The sequence below is a fragment of the Acipenser ruthenus genome, chromosome 3 (assembly GCF_902713425.1).
Source record: "Acipenser ruthenus chromosome 3, fAciRut3.2 maternal haplotype, whole genome shotgun sequence".
Taxonomy (NCBI): Eukaryota; Metazoa; Chordata; class Actinopteri; order Acipenseriformes; family Acipenseridae; genus Acipenser; species Acipenser ruthenus.
Genome location: NC_081191.1, coordinates 101,211,466 through 101,235,416, shown reverse-complemented (window position 1 = coordinate 101,235,416; position 23,951 = coordinate 101,211,466). Strand labels below are relative to the sequence as shown.

Below are 23,951 nucleotides of genomic sequence, written 5' to 3'. Positions count from 1 at the left end.
AGCAAAATCAAAATATGCCCCCAACATTATTTTGCATCATTAAGCATGAGGCAGCAGTGATGGTTTAGTTATCTTACATGTTTTCCATCAAAAGGAAGCTATTTTAAAAGATGCACTGGCTTAGTTAAGGATTTACAAGAGTGAACATCTCAATCCTCCTTACCTTCTTATCTACTACCAAAGTAGAACATGAATAGAATAAAATGTGCTCAAAATAGTTTTAAACAAAAATACTTAAATTAATAAAGATTTCTGAAAACCAAAAATGTAACATTTTAAATGATATATTAACTTTGTATCTATGTTTTATAGCTAATACAGTAATTTCAAAGTGAATTAACTGTCTAATGAAAATTTCAGCTACTTCCACATGATATTCCATATTACAAAATATGCCTAAAATAAAAATCTGTTTTCTAAAATATTTCCTTCAATATCTAGTCAATTCGCTGTGCAAAAGCAGGTTACAATGAGCGACAGTCACAGTAGTCACTAGGAGAGCCAAGTTTAAATCAAATTTGGTCAAGCCTTCATTGGTCTAACAATTAGCCAAAACCTGCAAAACAGGTCAGCTCAATCACTAGTACAACTGACTGAGAATTTCAATGGTATGAATGTCACCAGAGATATTAAACCCTCACAGGAAATAAATAAATAAATAAATACATACATAAAACAATTAAAACTTGACACCATACATTATTTGAGCTAAATACCCAAACAAACAAAATGTGGTTAACAGTAAAATAAAATGTTGTTTGTTTGCTTGCATTTACCTTTTCATTGATCTTTTGTATTTTTGGCTTTGGATCTACAAATGTTACAGTATAGTAATTACACATCTATTGACCTTTTCCCCACTAACATATAAAAGAAATCCAACATTGAAAGACCAGAACAGAAAGCATTCAAATGTTTTCCATATTAAAGATATATTATGTGCGCACACACTTGCAGTTAACATGCTGCTGTTTTAAATGTTTGTTGTTTTTTTTTGGATGGATGTTTGTTTCTATGAAAGCTTGTAACTTGTGAATGTCATTTTGGATTGATTTAAAGAATTGTGTTCAACTTCACAGTTCCCCCAACCTACCTGCTGGCTATAAATTGATCTCAAAGCATAAACATCTGTGAGTGAGGCAAGAACCTTTCCAGATAAGATTTCATTCGGACATGAAGATAAAAATATTGGTAAAACATTCATCTTTTATGTATTACCTAAATGGAGAAGCCTAGACTCTATCAGTTACACAAGAACCTGGCAGCACGCCCCTTCCTACAGCTGAAAGAAATCTTATATCACACCTCTCTCTACTTCATACATATAAAAGAGGACCTTAGAACCACACGCCTGGGTTTTCTAAAGAGGAAGTCATTATATTTGTCACAGCATCGTCTTTCTTCTGCATGTTTATATGTGAATTTGCTTATTTAAATGCATATAGTCCTTATCAACATGCTTAACTTTTACACATTTATTTGGTCTTTGTCACAGCTGATTCTCTCTCACATAGACTAAATGTATAAAAAAAATGGAGGGAAAATCAAATTATAATGGTTAAATCTACAGTATATCGGACTCAAAAGCCTTGTGTCTTTTCCCTTATGAGTTACAGCATACCATTACCCCTGTCTATACCATTAGCCACTGTCCCCTTTCTGGTTTCTCTGTAAAGTATACAGATTGATCACATACAGCTCTTCCTTCATAGTTCTAGCTAATAAACATTAACTGCAGGACATACTTTGTATGGCTTCTTGTTCAGCCTGGACCTGGGCTGCTTCTTTCTCTTTTATCTTCAGTTCTTTGTAGTCTTCATAATACTGTTTGACATCCTGCAAGAAGTCAGATATTTAAAAAGGTAAATATCTTTTTATAAAATCACTTGTCTTTTCACTTGTTCTTTTCTCATTGCATTTTGCAACAGCCCGTTCCAAAAACCCAAAACACACACACACACACACACACACACACACACACACAATCAATAGAATCTAAAATAAAATATGCCCAATGAGAATTTGGTTGTTTTAAAAGCATTTCTTTTAGTTAATGTAACACATTTTCACAGAACAACGTCAATCCATGAAAGGATTTAGAAAAAAAATAAAAAATGTAATATACCAGCTATATTTAAACAAACATATATAAAGTCGTATTTACTATCCATCCGTGCCTCATTTATTTTCTTGACTGATTCATACATTAAATATGTACTGCAGACTCAGCCATAGTGAAAAATTCAATGCTATTGTTACCTCCTGGGTGCGGCCTTGGGCATTATAGCCCCCTGTCGGTAACAATAGTCTTCCCTCAGGTCAATCATTTTCCACCATAGCCCTCCTCTCCAGTCCATATTTAACTAGCTAGAAACTTTTAAAACTATTATTTTTTATGAGACGGCAGACTCACAAATATGCGCTTGTATTTTCCAATATTTAATGTAGACATTTAGTTCTGCAAGTAAGCTCTTTTGGGGTAAAGTGCTTCAAGGGTTTTAAGCCTCGGTGTGGTGTCTGCATTTAAATCAAATCTATTCTTGGTATCCAGACTATTTATCCCTTGAGAAATGAACCTTAACATACCACTGCACGCTTGTAGTTAAACACGCTACAAACTGTCTTACTAACCATTAAGACTGTTATTTCAGCAAAAGAAGAATACATATTTGGATCACACACACACACACACACACACAGTACAGGTAATTATACATTAAAATATAACATCTGCATTCAGTCCCCCCTGTTGCTCATAGTTTAATAAACAGGAGATATGCATGTACAGTATGGACTGCACCATCAACCGTTTGGTCATTGTTTTGCATCAATGTGCTCCCCCTGGCTTGTTCTATACCAGTACAACAATTCTGCCCTTTTTTTTTATTGTTGCATAGCAATAGTTTTGAAATGCATTCTAACAGGCTTGATCACATTTGGTGTTGACATGAAACAAAAAATGCTGTTATAAAATCCCAGGTTTACTTCATTGTCAAAATACCCCTTTATTTAAACAAGCTAACCCCATGACGGTGCAGGTTGGTCAAAACAACATCAGATTGCATTTCTACCGTTCTCTCTTAACCGTTTAGAAATCCCAATTCACTTTGAAAAGGGTGGAGCGGCAACAACACAGGACAGCATTTCCCTTGATGTGTGATTGAGGTTACGAAAGCTATGTTCACTGATGCGCCCTTGTTGTTACAGCTGATTCCGTGGGAGACTGAAATCGTTTCAGCCTTCCAGTCATGAACAACTTGAACAAAAAGCAGGTTTGCTATTATTATTATTATTATTATTATTATTATTATTATTATTATTATTATTATTATTATTATCATCATCAGAACCAATCAAAATGTCAACTGCTGTAGCTTTGTGTTCATGTTTTTTCGGGGGTTTTGTTTAAGATTGTAACCTCTCTCTCTCTCTCTCGCTCTGAATATGCCACTTTCTATGAAGTTGTGGATGTTTATTTAGTCTTACCTGTATTAGCTGGGGTAGAGATTTCACAGAAAAATAAAGCCATATTCCGAGTTTGAATGGCAGAATGTCATGCCACTGAGGTTTGTCAGAAGACCTGTTTTTATATAAAAAAAAATAATTATATTATATATATATATATATATATATATATTCAAAAGTAATATTAGTTATCCATTTCCAATAGCTATTAAAACTAATAGGGAGCCTATGTGGTCCAGTGGTTAAAGAAAAGGGCTTGTAACCAGGAGGTTCCCGGTTCAAATCCCACCTCCACCACTGACTCACTGTGTGACCCTGAGCAAGTGACTTCACCTCCTTGTGCTCCGTCTTTCGGGTGAGACGTAATTGTAAGTGACTCTGCAGCTGATGCATAGTTCACACACCCTAGTCTCTATAAGTCGCCTTGGATAAAGGCGTCTGCTAAATCAACAAATAATAATATATAAACAAATAATAATAATGTATAGACAACAGATTGATAGAACAAAACATGCTAAAAAGTATAAACAATTAACTGAAACTTAAAATAGAACAAATACAACCATATTTAACCAATTCAAACTTTTTTTAAAACCCATTAAATTTGAGCAACAAATAGTAAAATGCCAAAAAAAGTGCAATCACTAATGTGTTTGAGCGTTACTCTGATCAGAAGACTCTGGCCTACTTTAGAGCTTGTGGGAAGGGAAATAACAGAGCGACCTACTGCTTCTCATCAGGTCTGCAAAATGAATACCTGAGCTCTGTGATTTTCAGCTAAACCGATTAACCATCAAGGAGGTGTTCACACCTGCCGACAGCCTGATGCGAAGACTGTAGCATAAACAAACCAATATATAAAAATGAATGTCATTCGCAGTTCACTGAAGCATTACTCACTGATGTCATCAGAACGGAAGACAGGCAGAATAGTCTCTGATCTCCCTCCTGCATTGAACCCTTGCTGTGTGAACTATTTAAAACCCTTTATTTTTAATAATCAACAGGAAAAATGACAGTACTTTTGAGCTGAATGTCACTCTGCCTTACCAAGTCTAAAGATGGAGTATTTGGGAGACAGGAAAGTATGCATTTAATAACTCACAAAAGCAATTCTCAGTTGCACTCGTTAGGAACCAATGCATTGAATCGCAGTTACTGATGTTTACAACAATAACAAAAAAAACAGGTTGTGTAAAAACTGATTGTAAGTAGATTTCAAGATACTATAAAAATATATATATATACACCATTTAATTTAGTTGCTCATACTTCAAACACATTGTCATCTTGAGACTTCTTGTGATCTTGTTGAAACATTTCTCTAAAATGTTACCAACTTTTTAGTGCTATAGTTATCTGTGGAAATCCTTTTCTAATTATAGCTTGTAAGTTTAACTTAATCTTTTCATCAATTTGTCCCGATAAGTTTCACACTCTTAACCTAGTTGTTTATTATATACTACACAATATCCCCTTTATGTTCACAAGGATTAGTAGTTTAAATATTACTCTTAAAAAAACATAATATATTTCCCTAGTAATTGTTTAAGAAGTTCTCCCGTATCGGTACTGCCAAACATTTTAAATAATGTAATATCAGAGCGTACAGTGGAAAGACACAGGCCATTAATAACTACACATTCTGTAGTCCGATGTGTGCACAATATTGTATTACTTGTGAGCATACCCTTTGCTGTATTTACATGAACAGGGTTCGACAGTAAGAGTCACCTAACAAATCTAACAGGGATTTAACAAAACAGCTTCCATATTCTTTCCCACAAAAATAACCAAGATGGATGTATTTATAACTAAAGTGATAAAGTTGTAAGATTTGCTTATGTTTGGTAGCTAAAAAGAGCACAATAAAAAGTGAAATACAGAACTTGTTACCTCTCATTTTTTTCTTGAGCGCCAGCTTTTACATCATCTGCTCCCTTGTTCCCAGTCTTTTTCCTTTTTTCTCTCTTCTTACGACTGAGAAGCTCATCCTGAAAATCAGAATCATTGTTACAGGCGATTATTAACATGTATCCCTACAATGTGGCAACAGTGACAAGAACAAACATTGGGAGGAGACAAGCACCCTCTATGCAAATGCATCCACCAGCCCTGCATGATTAAGTGAAATCATGTGCCTTAAACAATAATAACTGTTGCCATGGTGCCCAATTCCACTTAACAAACACAGATGACTGAAGTCCAGCTCTGTCAGATGTGTGCATCTCCATAGCGATGGAGGTTTATTGTAATGTGCAGTCATTCAACTGGCCTGCTTGCTCATTACTCAACTCTAATAAATGTACTCCCCAAATGTAAAAAAAAGAAATGCAAACAGATTCTCAATTATTGACAGGAAAAATGATTTTACATTTTACAAAAAGAAACAGAAGAAAAAACAAGCTATTTTTATATTGGCAAAATAAAACCCATGACCGCTGAATAATGCAATGCCTTACTTTGTCTGCCTTTTCAAAATGGTTCTCGTTTAAAGAGGGAAACATTCATCAACACTGATAAGCACAATTAAACTGCATTTTCTTTCTACCGTAAAATGTGCCAAGGCCCATTTAAGCATGAAAAGTAAAATAAAGAACAGCTGACAGAACAGAAAAAGACAACCATTAGGCTTAATCACTCATGCAGTGCAACTAAGGACACAATAATATGAAGGGATGAAAAAAAAAAACAAAAAAAACGCACAGTTTAATTCTAGCCGTTTCAGCTGAAGCATTTTAGTGAGGAAAAACTTCACAGCAACACAATGTTTAACAGTATACTTAGTACAATACGTTCCAAATAGAAAAACATGTATAGTAACTGGAGATAGTGTATTTATGATCATGTTTCCTACCTCTACACACCAACCACAAACATAGTTAAAATTGATTTTTGTGTGTGCGCGAAATGAATTCTCACAAAAGATAAACAGCTGATGACTGTGCAGAATTGTCCAATGGTTTTGTAATGTTGACTATTGTTAAATTGGATGTTGACTATTGTTAAATTGTGTAAGGTATCAGTGTAAGGTATACATTTGTTCTACAAATATTATTTTAGATAGCTGTTAAATTTCAGGAGATAGTTAAGGCTGGTTTTTACTTTGGTGCTAGATCCGCGTCTGAAAACCAAATTGTCTTCAATAAAAAATGACACACGTATTATAATGACTGTAAAATTACAGCTACACAGGGTTGCACCATTACATTATAAACAGTCAGTATTATAACATGGTTCATGTATTAGCTCTGACCATTTTTTTAAATGATATATAACCTTTGAGATCAAACAGAAAATTGAATTTTTGTTATTGAGGCTCACCAGTTGCTTCTCCAGATATATTGACCAAATGACAGCGTAATGGCCGACAGTGAGTATAATAAAGAGGAGCAGCCCCAGCTCAGCATTGCTCATCATTCTCACTCGCCGGTAGTAGAATACAGGCTGCCGCCAATCAGGGAGGCCATTGACCAGAATATCATTGTACCTAAAGACAGAGAGAAAGAAAGAAAGAATTAGGGTTTGCATTTTATTGAAAATGTATGTAAAACAAACAAAACACCAGTGTTCTTTTACAATCAAGACTAACCCAGAACCATGGAAAATATAGCACTTTAAAAACCATCATATTCCTGCTGAATGAATATGCATTGGTCTATTTATTCACTTTTATAACTGTATCAACCAACATATACACACGTTAAATAAACTGCTGTTGATATACTGTAAATGTTGAAATAAAATATATTAAAAAAATTCACAGCTATAATCAAAATTAAATATATTTTACAACATTGCCTGCAGCTGGAACCTTTTCATAGTGGCTAACCATACAACAAGATGTTCACCTACTGGACTTGCTTTTCAAAGCAGTCTGTATTTGTAACATTTCATGTATGCTTTTTAAAACGAATACAATTGGTTTGGTAAATGGGGTGGCAATTTTGCTGTTGCAATAAAAAATGTAAAAAAATAAATAAAAAAAAAACACATTAATTTAAATTACATACATCCTCAAATATATTGCACACTTGCATTCAGACACCAATTTTAATATATAGTATTTATTCATGGAAAGTTATTGTCCATAAAAACTAATTGTGGTATTCTTAGATACATGCAGGCTAAACTGCAAGAATGGAAGCTGGGCCCCTATATTATCATGCAGGGCAGCAGGACATTTAAGTAAATTGAATAATAGTGCAGCTGCCAGAACTGTCAGCCTTGACAAGGGAATCCATCTAATTGTAACCACTGATGCGGATTACATTAATACAATATTGTAATTTAATTTTAATTCCTTATTTAACAGCATAAATGTAATTAGAGGCTTAATTTCATTCACAAGATTCCGACGTTTAGGTTATCCCATCTTGGAATGGTTTCATACTTTTGGTCCCAAATACCGGAAAACCAGTGTGTGTGCAACACAATAACATACATTTCTACTTTTATTGAATGAAAGCATATTAAAAGCAAATCTACTTTGTGCAATGTAATATTTTATTTTAAAAACAAATGATACCTATTCTTATATAATACATACTGAAGCATCTTTCCTGTATAAACTTTACAAAAATTAATCTTTAGATCACTCTCCTACTTAATTTACAGTAGTATCTCTACTACAGATGGAACACGCATGTCTTGCTCAAATACAGAAAAGTGACCTATATCTTATTTCTAAAGCGTATGGTAAACACCACAGATTATAAAAAATAATAAATAAGAGTTTAACGCATTCATTCCATCTTGGGATCTGGTGGGGATTCATATTTCTTCAGATACACTAAATTGAATTTAGTGTACCTGCTGTCTATATTTCTAGAAATATTATCTGTAATTTAGGATTATTAAGATTTTATTTTAAAGAGACAGAGACAGAGAGATTTGGAATGATTACATTGCAAGTAAAAAAAAAAAAATTAATATACTCACTTAACATTGCATCTTGTGTGTTTATCAAGTTTAGTATCGTAATTAAAACATGTAAACGTGTTCTTAAAATTAGGATTCAAACATGCAGCTTTTGTCTCGCATTGATTGTACAAATCCCATTTAGAAAAGTATTACGCTCCAACCAGCTGATGCTTACGTTTTAAATGCCCTAAATAGTACATGGTATTTACTAAGCAACGTCTGCTGATTTGAACAACAGTCTCGAAGGACCAGGCAGAGGAATCAATGCTCTATTGATTTTACTATCAATGAACATTATCATGGCTCACACGATTGGCCATTTTGAGTGCAGGCAGATTCCATTTTGACCAATATAAATGTGCAAGGATTGCCTAAAGCTCAGCTGCTGCTTCTTTCATGGCACTTCAAGAATATATATAAATAAAGTAAAGTAACCACTTTGCACCATATACAAAAAAGTTTGCAGCAGGCACAAGATAGTAGCCAACACATAGCTGAATCAAAGAGCTTGCTTTCCATTGTCTAGCTCTTGTCATATAGCTGTGCTCCCTCTCCAAACATTTATTTATACGGTCTACACTTTTTGAAATTACTTGCTTGCAATAACAATTCTTTGTACAGGCATGCAAAAGGTAGACACCTAAGGCAGGGGGCCTCAGCAGAGGTATATGGTTTCCAGCGGTGCACGGAAATTGGAAACACAGGGTGGAAGTACCAAAAGGCATTTTTGCAATATTATTTCATTAATTCATTTTTCATACATCTATTCAGAGGTTGGTGCTTGCAGCCCATTTTGCTATTTTTATCTGCATCAGTTCACCGACAGCATTTTCTACTGTATGCAGTTTAACATTGCTTTTCTTTTCTCCATATCTATTTGATAAGCAACAAAAATTCTAAATCAGAAACAGGAAAAACACCAAAAGTGACTGAACCTTTGTGGATGCTTTTTATTCAAAAGGAACCCCTTTCATCATTTACTCAATTTGAAAATACAAATATCCTTTCTGAAGTTTACTAGCTGGAGATAATGTAGAAGCGATGTATCATGCAATTGTGAGTAAAATGCACTTTCTTAATTCATGAGCACTAGTAGCTTTATCATTGGTTCAGTTTTTCCTGTCCTAAATATATATATTTGGCTCCTTCCTTGTTTTTTATACTGTACTTTTGGATGTGTAAACATTTCAAATACAATTCCATGGAATTGCTATTGCTTCCCGTAAGTCTGTCAACTTCTGTCCAATGGTTTAGCTGTAATCTGACCATATGACCTACAGCACAGGAAGTGACTAAACAAGAAACTAAATAACTTTTTGTATCCGTCGTGTTGAGAAATCTGTTCATCCTTAAATACAAGCAAATAAGCGAAAGCGGTTTTCATCACAATGAAAAGGGGACTCATGCTAAAGTCCTTCAGCTAATACCAAAAAGAAAGGAGGTGGATTTAAAAACCTTGCTATATTACTCATTTAAGCTAGCTGAATGCCAGCTTCGAATTTGTTTTGTTACCCCTCAATATAAAAATCGAGAGATTGTATTTACTATTAGACAGGGTATTGAACACAAAGGTAATAACCTGTCATCGTCTACTCACTGTGCCGAGCAGTAGAACATTAAGATGTCAATATTAATCCATACTTTGTTACGTATTACCTGTAGCATTGAATAATACTGATGGAGGCATTGGTCTTATTTCTTTGAAAACGGGAGATTTTATTTTATTCCTGCATATCGCAAATTAATTGATGTTTTCAGCATTTTTTTTTTTTTTTTTTTTGGATGTACAGAAAGGATGTTCAATGCAGCTAATCCTTCAATGACTACTGTACTAATTCCTCCCTTTCCAGGTGCAGGATCTGCTTCTTTGGGAAAAACAAAATCAAAGGGCTTTAATGAACATAAGAGATAACATCAGGATATTTTAATGTGCATATCACCACAAGAACATTGATAAGAATGACTAGAAAAGGCCACGTTTACACAAAGACATTAAAGGGTTTGCAAAGTATTAATAAAAGGATACAAAGGAGTTATTTATAGACAAAAAAAAAATTATAGAATCCAACCGCTTTTGACTGTTGGTTGGTCTCACAAAATTGCATGGATACAACTGAGAATTCAAACAATATCCAATGTTACATATTTGTGAAATCTGACTTTGAATTTCAAAGGAGGCTTCAAATGTAATGCTGTACTTTTTATTGAAATATTGATGGCATTCAAAGCTGCTTGAATGTCTCAGATTTGTTTTCTAGACATGATAATACCATTTTAATTAGCCTTTATGTGGCAGACATAACTGTAGCATTTAACCCCTTTGTTTTAATAATAAATGATTATTGCACGCCTTATTCTTTATGCATCCCTTATCATTTTCCAACCACAAAAGTAAGCAGGTACTTCAAGTCTGCCTTATTCACCAACAGATGTGAAAATCACATACATTGCAAATTCTGAAGTCTTAGGAAAGAGCAAGAAAAGGCTTGGATATTGCAAATTATTGACAACTACACTTTGTGGTTTGTTTAGTATCCACATCTTTTACAGCACAGTGTTGATAACTTACCGCTGTCTCCTTTCCTCATCTTTCAGGACTTCATAAATAGCAACCAGCTGAAAAGAAAACAACCCAATTACATGTAAACAAACAAAGTGGGTCAGTCTTTTACTACACAGCAGTTCTGTCATGTCTAAGTACCGGTATATCAAATTAGCTAATCTTTTCAGGGCAAGCATTTACCACCTCTAGTAGCCTAGTTGATTTGCATCGATTACTGCAATGTGGCAACATCCCAATTTAGAACATCCAAACTGCAAACGTGTATAAACAATTTATATTTTAATAGCAGTGCATTAACAAGAACACAAGGAGAGAGAGAGAGAGAGAGAGAGAGAGAGAGAGAGAGAGACCGACAGACAGACAGAGAGAGACACACACACACACACATCGAAAGTGATATTTAAAAAAAAAAAAAAAGCCTCAATAGCACACTCTGTATCAGTCTTCATTAACAGAAACGGGGGGGGGGGGGGGGGGGGATAGCTTCCAAATACTTGAGGCACACAGACAATTTAAAAGCATTTACTTGTCTAAATTGGGTTTCTGCATTCTCATCTTTGTTCTTGTCTGGGTGCAAGGTCAGAGACAGCTTGCGGTAGGCTTTCCTAATGTCTGCAGATGAAGCATCCTGTAAAAACACAAAGCAAACTTTGTCAGATATATTAAAGGTGTATTCCAGCACCCTGTTCTGATCTCAGAAGACAGTCAAGTCAACCAGAGCAGGTCCTCAGGCTGTAATCTGAGCAATGGGAGGCAGCTTCTCTTTCCCACATCACTGCACAATCATCGATTAACTTTTACTGTTCTATGAAGATAAGGTGGATATTTACTCTGGTGGGGCCACATTTTCTACTGAAGGACAGCGTTCATGAAGAATGTAATCACAATTATTAGGGCTGTTAATAATAGCCGATAGTGTTTAAAATGTTATCCAAGTCTTGAACGCTTAGAAGCTTAACTGTTTTAAAATAATTCATAGTTAACGTCAGAAATAAATCTCCGTACAGATATTGCGAATAAGTTAGAGTTAAAACATTTAACCTGGTTTTAACCATTTAGTAAATAAACTGAATTTAACCTAATTATTAGAAAAACGATGTCAAGTGCAAATCTTAATCAATTTACTTTGAGAGATTACGAGTCACTGGCCTACCTCTCTCGCACAGTAGATTCATAATATTTAAACGTACAGGAATTACTTCTAGTTGGTTATGTTTTTTCCACTTGATTAAGAGTAATAATTTTACCAGCTTACCCCTAAAAAAAGTTACAAAAATAAATAAAAAAAAAATGAAATAATAAAGAAGGATGAATTTGAAAACTGTTTCCTGCCTTTTAAAAACAGACTTGCCATCTTTTAACAATGAAGTTTAATTTTTACTTGCACTAGGGTTTAATCATTTTTACAGCAAATTTGATGTGTATTATTAGGTTTCATAGTTCAACTAGATCTAGGCCTACAGTACTCCAATATAAATTTCAAAGTCAGAATCCAGAAGGGTATTATGTACTATAAACCACTAAATGCTCACAATACTGATGTAATTTCTAAGAAATTAGAAATACTTCATCCTCCTTTTGAAAAAGGATGTAAAGCATTCAAATGTGGTCTTTAAAGATTTATACAGAAATCTATTTAGCCATTTCACCTCAAGGGTCTGTACTTGTGTTTTAGGATTTTATATGCATCAACTGAATTACTGACTGTAAAATTGTAATGCTAAAATCTGAGACACAGTTGATTATTGGAGTGCTGCCAATTCGGGTGAATCAGTGCCCAATATTACTTCATTGGGATAGATATCTGAAGAAGTTACACTTCATAAACAGTACGACAGTATTAGCCAATAATTTGTTAAAACAGTTGACCTGTGCACATATGTCTTCTGTAGATCAAATATAAGTTTCTTGTTCAGAACAAACCATTAATTTGCTACAGAACACATACTGCAATGTTGGGAACAGCAAGCCGATTAAAAAAATAAAATAATCAATACTAAAGTAACAAAAGGAATCCACATCAATTAATCTTGGACATTTGCTTCTTCCATTACCACTGTTGGCAATTACTCATGGGTTACTCCTAGACATCAATTAGGAGAAGCATAAGACTACAGAAAAAAAAGAAAAAAAGAAACATGCTTGTGTTAGTTCGAGGTTACTGTTAATGTGCACTAGTGAAAAAAGTCTTTTGTTCAGGATTTTCATTTATTTAAAAAAAAAAAATGTTTTTACTACCTCCTCCCTTATGATATGTCCTTGGGAGAAAAGCATTTTCTTGGATACAACAAGGTATTTTAATGAAAGTGAATTCAATAGATTTAGTGGTGTTGTCAGATTGATAGTTTTATTTATAGCGAGAGTCTGGATGTCAGGGTGGGGTTCAGAAAAAGAAACGTATGCATGAACAAATAAAAATAACCAAGTAAAAAAAACACCACCACACAAAAATAAAGGGATTTTACTGTTGCAAATAAATACAATTGTATATAAAAAAAATAGTCCACTTTTAATGGTTAGCAACACACCTGGGCTAATGTTTAATTACATTACATTTGTTTTTAAGAGATGCCTTCCTTTATTTATGCAATGCTATACACCCTATGGCACAGCTTTTCAACAAATAACCTCAGGTGTAAAATGGTCATATCATTGCATTGATTTTTATTCTCACATTTTCTACTCCTGCAGCTGAGCGGAGTTTTTAAATCGATATCTGCAAAACTCTACATGTCTGAACATGAGCATGTAGTCTTAAGACATTTCGGAGATTCAAAAATCCTCAACATGCTCATTTAAAGCTCTTCTTTCGATGCTAAATTACAAAAGAATGATCCAAATAAAGCAGGCTGACCAAAAGAAATCTTCAAATCTTGGGGTGGAAAAAAAAACCAAAAAAACAAAACTGCCTTCCTTTGTGCAATATTCTAACATTCTGGACAGCACTTCACCTATTTAAAATAAAATAAGAGCATGCAAAATCATGAGTTCACTGGATTAGTGCCTAATGCAAGCTGAATCTGCTATAGGCTAGGAGAGTATGATAAAACTTTGGTGAAGATTGGTGCAAAAAAATCAAGCCAGTTACCACTAGACTTACATGATCAACACATAAAAGTCTTGATCAACACAGAAGGGCCAATTGTTGGAGAATGACCCTAAAAAGAAAAGGCATGACAAAAAAATAAATTCTCATTTCAGTGTTTTTCCGTGGAGAGCAGAGCATGTCTAGAAGTGAATATGTCTTTTGTTCAAATTCAATATACATGTTATTCTTCATTTTCTCAACACTAGTACCTTAATGCACGAACGTCAAAAACAAATTGATTAAATAAAACACTGGACAATCTTGTGCCCTGTATCCAACACCTTTATTAAAATCAAGCAAAATTATTGTCTGTGAAAAGGAACACGTCTTTATTCAAATACTTTCTCTGTCTTCGTCCTTGGGACTGAACTGCACTGACAAAGTTCCAATGGTAAGCTTCTAGTCCAAGAAGCCTTTTGTACAATTAAATGTCAAGGGTTTTTTTTTTTTTTCAGCTGACACATTAGACTCCTTGACAAATGTTTTCTTCTAGTAAGACTACGGAAAAACAGTAAAGTTTAATAAAATGAGTACGTGCACAGCCTTTTCTGTATCCTTACTTTTGTTATATAAAAGATATTTGAAAGAAAAAGAAAAAAAAGTGTTGTGGAGTGTCACTATATATTTGTAACACAGGTACACACTCGCACCAAAGCAGCAAAACAAGATTCTTTACTACATGTGTGTTTTTTTTTTATTATTATTATTTTTAAGCTATCCAACAAAATGCACTATATATAGAAATATTCAAATTATTTTTTGTTTTATTTTAGTAAATACAGGAGTACCAGACACAGATGTTAAAGCCTTAATATTGCAGCTATCATCTTGGATGAAGCTTCTGAGGTCTACAAAATTACTTGGCTGCAGTATTAACTGGGCTACGATTTTAATTTGTCTACTGGACTGATTAACCCTATGATGCATGTACTCAGCATCCCTCAAGATCCAATAGAATTTTTGCACTAAACACAATTTAACAAACATTTAAAGAAAACCACGAATGGCTCAAATCCAACATATCAGATCTCATCAAGCAAAGAAAAGTGACGAAGATCAGACTGGGGTTGGGAAGGCGATTAACATATTGCGGCATTTTGATTTGTACCGATGATTTATATTGGTAATCGTATGATCTGTAAATTCACTATTATTTTTACTTGAATAGTGTGGAACTGTGTAGAAGTGAAGTAATGTACAAGGGAAAAGGTCTGGGGCCCTTTTCTGATGCAAGTGTAAATGCAAAGGTGCATTTTACTTGGACAGGCATAAATAATTTTAACACCACTACTGTACCAAGAAACTACTCAGGGACAATATAATGCAACTGCTCCTTCCTGTAGTAAGTTTTACAAATGTTTTATTCCTTTCTGAAATTTGCTTCAATATAAGTTATTTATATTTAATTTTAAAAAAACTGCATTTCTATATATATATAGTCCACACGATTTTTGATAGCACTTACTTTTGCCCCGAAACAAACAAATTTCCTGTTTACTACATTAAAAATGATACATTATATATATATATATATATATTATATATATATATATATATATAATAGACACAAATTTTAAAGTGAATATTGTATCACAAGCAAGATATACATTTACCATAAAAAAAAGAAGAAATATTTTTTTAATGCAATTTTTTTTTTTTTTAATATACAGCAAGAATAGGACAGAATGTAGGACACGCATGCATTTTGTTACTAAAACATTTAACTGGATCATACAAATCACACACGTACCCATGAAAAACAATGTAAAATGTACAAAACGAAATACAAGCAAGCCATGCATGTTTAGTTCCATCTATGCAGTTGTTAAAAGTGTACACTGCAACAGCAGTTTACTGAAATTAATGTAAACATTTACTCTATTAAACAGATTCACGGCCTTCCTTCAAACAGGTGCACAGAATTACACAGTCCCTACATTATAACGTGTATCTTTCTATTTATCACCAGTGTATTGCCCTGCAATATCTCCGGTGTCCTTGGAGGCTTCTTAACAGCTTTACTGGAACAAGGGCCAACAAAAGCTGGCAACCAGGTCAAACCACAATTTACACGACAAAAGGGAAACATACGTGCATCTAGACCAATCTGCTTCCAATAATAATAATAATCGAGGCAAAATTCAAGCCTGAAATATCTGGCTTCCAATCAGCTGAGGTTTAGATGATTACCCAGTCATTATATTATATATATATATATATATATATATATATATATATAAATGCAAACACATATTCGATGATGCAATACTGTGGTTATACCTTGGCAACATTTTCATAGCACCGTTAAAGGAAACAAATCCCAATTTTTACTGTAATAGTATCCAGAATAAACTGATCAGAACTGTATTAAAACACACAGATCTGTAGGCCTCCTGTAATGCATCTGAAATTAAAATACAAAGAGCGAGGTCTCAGATTTCAGAGTATTCAGGGTTAAGGCTTCTGTGCCTTATGAAGTGACTTGCTTCCAAATAAAAATACACACCAGTTTTTTTTTTTGTTTTTCTTGTTTGTTTTTTTCCTGTTGACATTTCTTGTAGTTTAAGCTTTTGTTTGAAGGAGTAATGTGCAAAAAAACAAAGTGCTGGTGTTTCTGTCACGTTTACCTTGTCACTGCTTGTGTGTAACTTCTATACTAATAAAGTTTTTTTAAAGGAGAAAATAAATCTCTCTCTCTCTGGCCCCATGCACTACCCAATGCTTTGTTTGTTTGGTTTGTTTTGTAAAGATCCCCCCCAACTAACTTTCATTCCCAGCATAGGAATTACAAAAGAACAGTCAAAATGGAAAACAGGAGAAACCCACCTCAGTTCATTTCACATGTAAAACTAACTGTTGGGGAAATACAGGGAATTCGAATTAGAATACGGAAACAGTATCTGTAGAATTTTTATTTTGAAATAAGTAGCAGTCATTTATAAGGGAATTCCTATTTAAATCCCTCGAACATGACCAAGAAGCATGTAGATTAGTTCTGACATACTTATAACATTAGTAGGCGATTGCTCCATAATCTACTTAATAGTGAAACATGAACACAAGAGAAGAGACATTTTACATGCAGAAAAAAAATATGATTTGGAATAAAGCCTAATGCCATCATAAAAACAAAGAAATACAACACAAACAAATGTCAGATATATCTTAATAAAAATGTTTTTTGCAACTCAGGCTTTTGTCATTTGTCACAGGTGCTGCAAAGTGTTCCCAAGTTACCCTTCTATATTTCTGTAGGAAATTCTTTAGTTTGTTTCTGCAAGGCATCACCGAAATCCATTCGTAATTTACTCACATACTGAGTCAAGTGGTCAAGGCAGGACACTATACTACACAGAAACAAAATTACATTACTCACTCATTGCCAATACTGTAACTGTGATGAAAAGCACATTTAATGAATACAAAAGATTAAAATTATCCACATCATTAAGATGTTTACACTTACAGTTTTGCCCTTGTGTTTTAACAAATTATATATATATATTATATATATATATATATATATATATATATATATATAAAACATTTTAAAACTGTTCACTGGTTTTTGACGTGCCAAAAAAAAGACTTCCAAGTAAATAAGAAATGCAATTAAGACTGGCAACATCTGCCGTGATGAATCCAGATAATACCAGGTGAAATAACCCCAGTACATTTTAAAACTACCAATTAACCAGGTGCCAGGTCCCGTGTGCACCAGGCACTCCAATTTCATACATGCAGCGAAACAAAAGGACAATTTTTACCAGGACAGAATTTTGTTTTTCAGTACAAGATTTAAATCTCTAGTCTAGTTTTTATGCTAGAGGGGATTATAAATTAAAATGCACTGTCTAGAATCGCAACTACTGCCTTTGTGGTGGAAAAAGGGAATGCATTTAACATGGAACCATAGAAAATAAGATGTTATCATTTTCTTGAATTCATAGGGAAAAAAAAACACACTTAATATTCTGCAGTGAATGATTTAGAAGAAAAAAAAAAAAAAAAAAGCAAAAAGGTCAGTCCAATTATGCCTTTGACTTAACCACTGCAATTCAAACCTGTTAATGAAAGCCATCAAACCCCAAAACACTGGAGTGCTCTCGCTGCATATATGAATCAGCAGAACCATAAATCTGATCCTCATAATTAAAAATAGACTTGGTGAGTTGAGGTACACGAGCAACACTGCAATTCATATACCAAGGTACCAGCCTATATGCTTTCACTGTCAGCAAGTGCTATACTGTAGCCCCACAACCTGAAAACAAAACGCTCTAGATAAAAATGTTTAGAAGTGGCTAATCTACTGACAATCAACTGCAGCTGTTAAGTACTAATAAAATTATTAGTTTGTGTATACAGTTTCTTTTTTCACTATAGCCTTACAATACAACACTAAATAAATAATAACACAAAACAGCAACGTCAAATTAAATAGGCTTATAAAACCAGGAAACATGGAGCTTTCTGATTTGACCTCAAATGAATGTCTGTTGAAAATATTAATAATAATAATAATAATAATAATAATAATAATAATAATAATAATAATAATAATAATAATAATAATAATAATGCCTAAATACACAAAACTGAAGCTCCATCTAGGGGTCATTCTAATAGACAGTAAATTTGATATTAAATCACCAGGAATTGTGAATAATATCAAAACGCCTGACAGAGCCCCCTTTGTTCCTCCTCATTTACAGTTCACAATAGGCCTAACGGCCTGCCTGCAAGCTCTCTCAGGAGTCTGGAGCTCTCGTTCCACACCACTGCCATCAAGTGGTTGGCTGGCAGACAGAACCAAACAGACCAACATAACCCTTTTGGTATGTGATCCCTGTGCATCACAACAGGCTGATAAAGCAGCGTGCACAACCAGAGCTTCCAAACCCAAACCAGGGACATTTTTGTAAGACAGAAATTTCAGCTTGCATTTCAGAATCTTGCCCTGAGTGTACTGTATAATTAAATTAAACACTGATCAATTCAATCAAAACCTAAATTCAGATTTTGTTCTGTTTTTTATTTTTATTTTTGTATTTGTTTTGTTTCTCATATTCGTTTCCTTGGTAAATTAACAAATTTCATAATACAGACGTTTTATAGCAAATGTTTGTGTTAAATTTTATAAAATGCCATTTGCAGTGCAACCAATCTGTTAATAACCAAACCATATACTGGCAGTATAAACTTATTCAGCATGGGATAATTTAAAGACCACAGAAGAGTGCAGAAAGTGGTTGTTACTAGTTTGTCTTTACCAGCCAATTGCACTGTGGAGCAAAGACCTTGAGACATCTAATTATCGCTTTAAAAAAAAAAACTTGTGGTGTGCATTACAGGCCTAGTACTCTACTGAAAAACAAGAACTATATAGTCCAAAATGTCAAATACACTTTAGACACCACTTACTCGAACATTTAGAAATGCTATTTTTCAGATATTTAGAACTGAAGTTTCCCCAAAAGTATTGCAGTTCTAGGGAGGTGTACAACAAACCATGTCACTTGCACAAACTCAGCAGTGATTTCATAGCCTTTCTATATGAGATTGTGTTTCAGCAGCTATTTAGGACAACTCCAACAGCTGCCCAAGCTAATCTAGTTGTAATAGATTTCATGTGAGGAATAAACATTAGCAGCAGGTCAGATTTCAGGCAACCTTCCTTTTACTTTTATCAAATACTCATGTTTACAACCAAGCACAAGACTCAAGGTTATGGTTGTACCCTAATCGGGCAAAATGGGTTTTGTTGTTGTTGTTTACAGGAAGTTCACACTTGTATTTAGACATCATTTTTTCCTTGAAGGAGGGAAGTATTTGTCAATTTTGGGCTTAAAAGCAGATAAATGCTGTCATCTGCTGTGCAAAACTCACACTGCACTGCACTGCTCTGCTCGGACAGACTACAGTGGTGTTTGTAAGCAGGGTCTGCTCCCTGAAATGGGGTCTAGTCTCTGCTAAAGTTTTTTTTTTTTGGCTTGTTTTTTAAAATTGGCCAAATTCTATTAAACTGAGTCAAATATATCCACATATCTATATTTACCCTTTTTTAAATTTAGGTCTGCTGTAACAGTGTCATGACAAGCCATGGAATGACCTGGACAATAATTTAAATAAAATAAATGGTTAAAATAAAACACACAGCATTCTACTCTGACAGAACTGTACTAAAAAAAAAAAAAAATCGAATTTAAGGCTTTCAGAAAAGTTTCTCATCAATAGAATATATCATGACATTATACAGTTGTACTGTATGAATTACACAAATGTGTCAGAACATCCATCTTCTAGTTTGGAGAACAACCATTTTAAACCAATCATGTATATTGTATTCAGTCACTGTGCTTTAAATCAGAACAACATAAACCCCAGTGAACTGACCCAATTAATACCAGTGCCCAAGCACACAAGTGTACTTTTTCAAGCATTCTTTCTTCTTCATCATCATGGCTCAAGCAGTATCATTGGTGTTGAGATATTAAATAATAAAAAACTTAAATGTACTGATTTCAGCCACCTGTCTGTGTCACAGCACAGACAGGGGACCATTCAAGGTACTGAGGTACATCAATGGGGAAAGGTATTGTGTAAGACATGCTTCATTATAAAATACTGCAGTTGACAAATGCTGTACATAAATCAATTTTAACTGACCTTAAAATGTACCATTCTGATTAGGCTACATTTTAAAATGGATGTAACTGACTGGAAAATACCACCCTCTTAATGTTACTGCATACACAATGAAATACACATTAACATTCATGGCCAACATGGCACCTTTTGTAATACAAGAACAATGGAAGAAATGAGAATGTGGTATGCACAGTATGCTGTGTGCACACTTCGAATAAAAGACAACCTTGAGACCCCAAGATCGTTAAAGACAATGATTAATCAATTGGATTTTCTAAGCATAATCATCCCTTTCTTAATGTAACTAATGACATTGGTACAGTAAATCAATCTGCAGGGTTAGCATTAGTACAGCACACAGCGTAAAGAGCACAATACCTACAGTTACACATCAATCTGCAGGGTTAGCATTAGTACAGCACACAGCGTAAAGAGCACAATACCTACAGTTACACATCAATCTGCAGGGTTAGCATTAGTACAGCACACAGCGTAAAGATCACAATACCTACAGTAAAACATCAGTCTGCAGGGTTAGCATTAGTACAGCACACAGCGTAAAGAGCACAATACCTACAGTTACACATCAATCTGCAGGGTTAGCATTAGTACAGCACACAGCGTAAAGATCACAATACCTACAGTAAAACATCAGTCTGCAGGGTTAGCATTAGTACAGCACACAGCGTAAAGATCACAATATCTACAGTTACACATCAGTCTGCAGGGTTAGCATTAGTACAGCACACAGCGTAAAGATCACAATATCTACGGTTACAGTACAATTAACCAAGCTTAAGTCTTGTACAAAAGATATATTTGTATTTCCATTCTCAATGTCTTAATAAATAAATAAATAAATAAAATAAATAAATAAAATAAATAAATAAATTAAATTAAATTAAAAAACGTTATTGTATAACCTATAACCATCCAAAATGCACGTACTGTTCAATCTCATTGGTCAAATATACAGTAATTACCATTTATAATATGTATATTAATATTAATAGTCCATTAATATCTATTATCTAACTAATATATCTACCACCTATTAATGAGCAATTTATTTTAATGATTGATTTAAATAATGATCTTTAAAAAGTGGGTGCCGGCAGTCATCTGATTCAGAGTACAAATAAATTCCATAGAAGCATTGCATAGCTATACAGCAATATTGTTATAATAATGGCAATATAGGCAGGAAAACGTACAGCAATTGTATCTTTTTTTGTTAATTCCCATAAAATCTGTTTTTTTTGTTTCTGGTGAACCACTCGATTAAAGTAACTTCAGTGCCTAATAATTTGTGTTCCATGTCTATTCACTCAGATTCTCTCACCCAATGTAACAATTATTTTAACAAACGTAATAATGTTTTTTTAAGCAACCATTTACCAATACATGTTGCTGAGAATCCTAAAAAAAAATCTCTGGAAAACTCTATTGGGGCAGTATTGCCAATGGCTTTTTAATTAAACAATTAAAAGCCACAACACAAAACACTTATTTACAGGAAAGGTTTTCTACAGAGGGACTGACTACCAGTTATATGCAAGTCCCATTGGTGGAGTACCAACAGCATCAAACAACCAGCATTCACGCTTTAAAAATGACTGTAGATTAAGAAGATTACTGTAGATTAAGATTACTTCCTGCAAATTATAACTCTTGTTCTCGCATTGTTTTAAATACTATGGCCATTGTATTATTTCTTTATTTATTTATTAGGCAGATTAATTGTTGAAAGGAAACATTCAAAATGGCTGGCACAAAGGTATTTTTATTAGGTGTAATAAACCAGTGTTTAAAATTACAATTGAATGAATCAAAAGTTAATTTTTTCTCAACATAAACACCAAATACTTTAGCACAGGCAAGACCGTCAAGTTACTCATTGAAATGGACAAGGCAATTTGAAAATTGAAATTGAAATTGGTCGGCTTCTGTTTTACAGAGGTGGCCTGTGCAGGAATACATGACAGCTTCCCTGCAGAAGGACATAACACCAGTGCACTCTGTGATAAAGCTTCAAAAAGCAGCTTTACTGAAAACATGAATGTATTAAATATTGGCACATTTTGAATTTTCAATTTCAAGTCGTTGTCTAATTGGTTCTTTAAAAAACAAAAAAAAAGTCACGTTGCCAGTTGAATGTTTTTTGAATAACTCCACTTCAATTCCACCAGTTTAGATTAATCAAATACATCTCTCCAGAAAAAATAAATCAGTGAGAACTCTTAAAACATTCAACCAAAATATATCATTTTCTATTTAAATGTGATTGTGTTTTCATCCAGGCCTCGCTTCTATTGCACTAGGCTATATTTTCCCAATGGAGCTGTGTAGGAAGGAAATATTTAAAAGGTTCTCTGTCAAACTGAAAGGGATGTAGAACTCAAAATAGTGTTGTTATTATTATTATTATTAACTCAGCACATCAAACCAGTAAACCAATTCCGGTCTGGGTTATGAACCTATATCATTTTTTACTTTCCTCCTTAATGCACAAACTATTTATAGTAGCATTGCTGAAAGGGAATAATAATTTGCAATCTTGTCAGTTATACATTAAATTGCTCTACTGCTGTATTTGTTCCCTCCTCGATGTACAGCATTGCACATGTAATAATATCCATACAGACTGAAGTGCCATCTTAGCCCTGTAGAGGGTGGGCTTTCCAAAGCCCACAAGCACATGACCTTCCCGCTCAAGCAGTAGAAACAGACTATGGAACTGCTGTTTGTAGTAGGCGAGTGTTTCTAACAGAATTTACAAATAATAAACACCAGGCAAAGTAATAAGTAACAATAGTTATTTGTTGGTACTCTCCTGAAAATTAAATGATTGCAAAGAGTGCTACAAATCAGTTTTACATAAATCAAAAGAAAGAAAAAAGTTAAATAAATAAACACAGCCAGGTAGTCATGACTGAATAATACAGGTTTCTTTAGATTTTCTATTAAATCAATTAAGATCATGTAAATGATATATTGACCATCGTTAAGGTCTCAATAGCCTATTCCATAACATTCAGTGCAATAAGATATTTTACATTATTAGGCTCAAATGTAATTATTACATTTAATTCAGACAGTTCAAAATGTAGGTTAATCTATTATTTAATAAAACAAGAAAAGGGACATGTATCTTATTGGAATATCAATTAAAGAAACTACTTTAGAATCATGTATTTTCTATTATTATTTATCCAGGGCGACTTACAATTCTGACAAGATATCACATTATTTCACATTATA

General features: G+C 33.8%; 1 protein-coding gene across 1 annotated transcript in view; it reads right to left on the bottom strand.

The window, feature by feature from the left end:
• LOC117394806 (dnaJ homolog subfamily C member 1-like) overlaps positions 1 to 23,951 on the bottom strand; it is a 51,164-nt gene that overhangs the window by 22,967 nt on the left and 4,246 nt on the right. Inside the window, exons 2-7 of the mRNA XM_033993400.3 lie at positions 11,478 to 11,579; positions 10,958 to 11,004; positions 6,790 to 6,955; positions 5,362 to 5,459; positions 3,487 to 3,580; positions 1,746 to 1,836 (exon numbers count right to left, since the gene is read on the bottom strand). Of these exons, the coding sequence (XP_033849291.1) occupies positions 1,746 to 1,836; positions 3,487 to 3,580; positions 5,362 to 5,459; positions 6,790 to 6,955; positions 10,958 to 11,004; positions 11,478 to 11,579 (598 nt within the window). The remainder of the gene's footprint in view (positions 1 to 1,745; positions 1,837 to 3,486; positions 3,581 to 5,361; positions 5,460 to 6,789; positions 6,956 to 10,957; positions 11,005 to 11,477; positions 11,580 to 23,951) is intronic.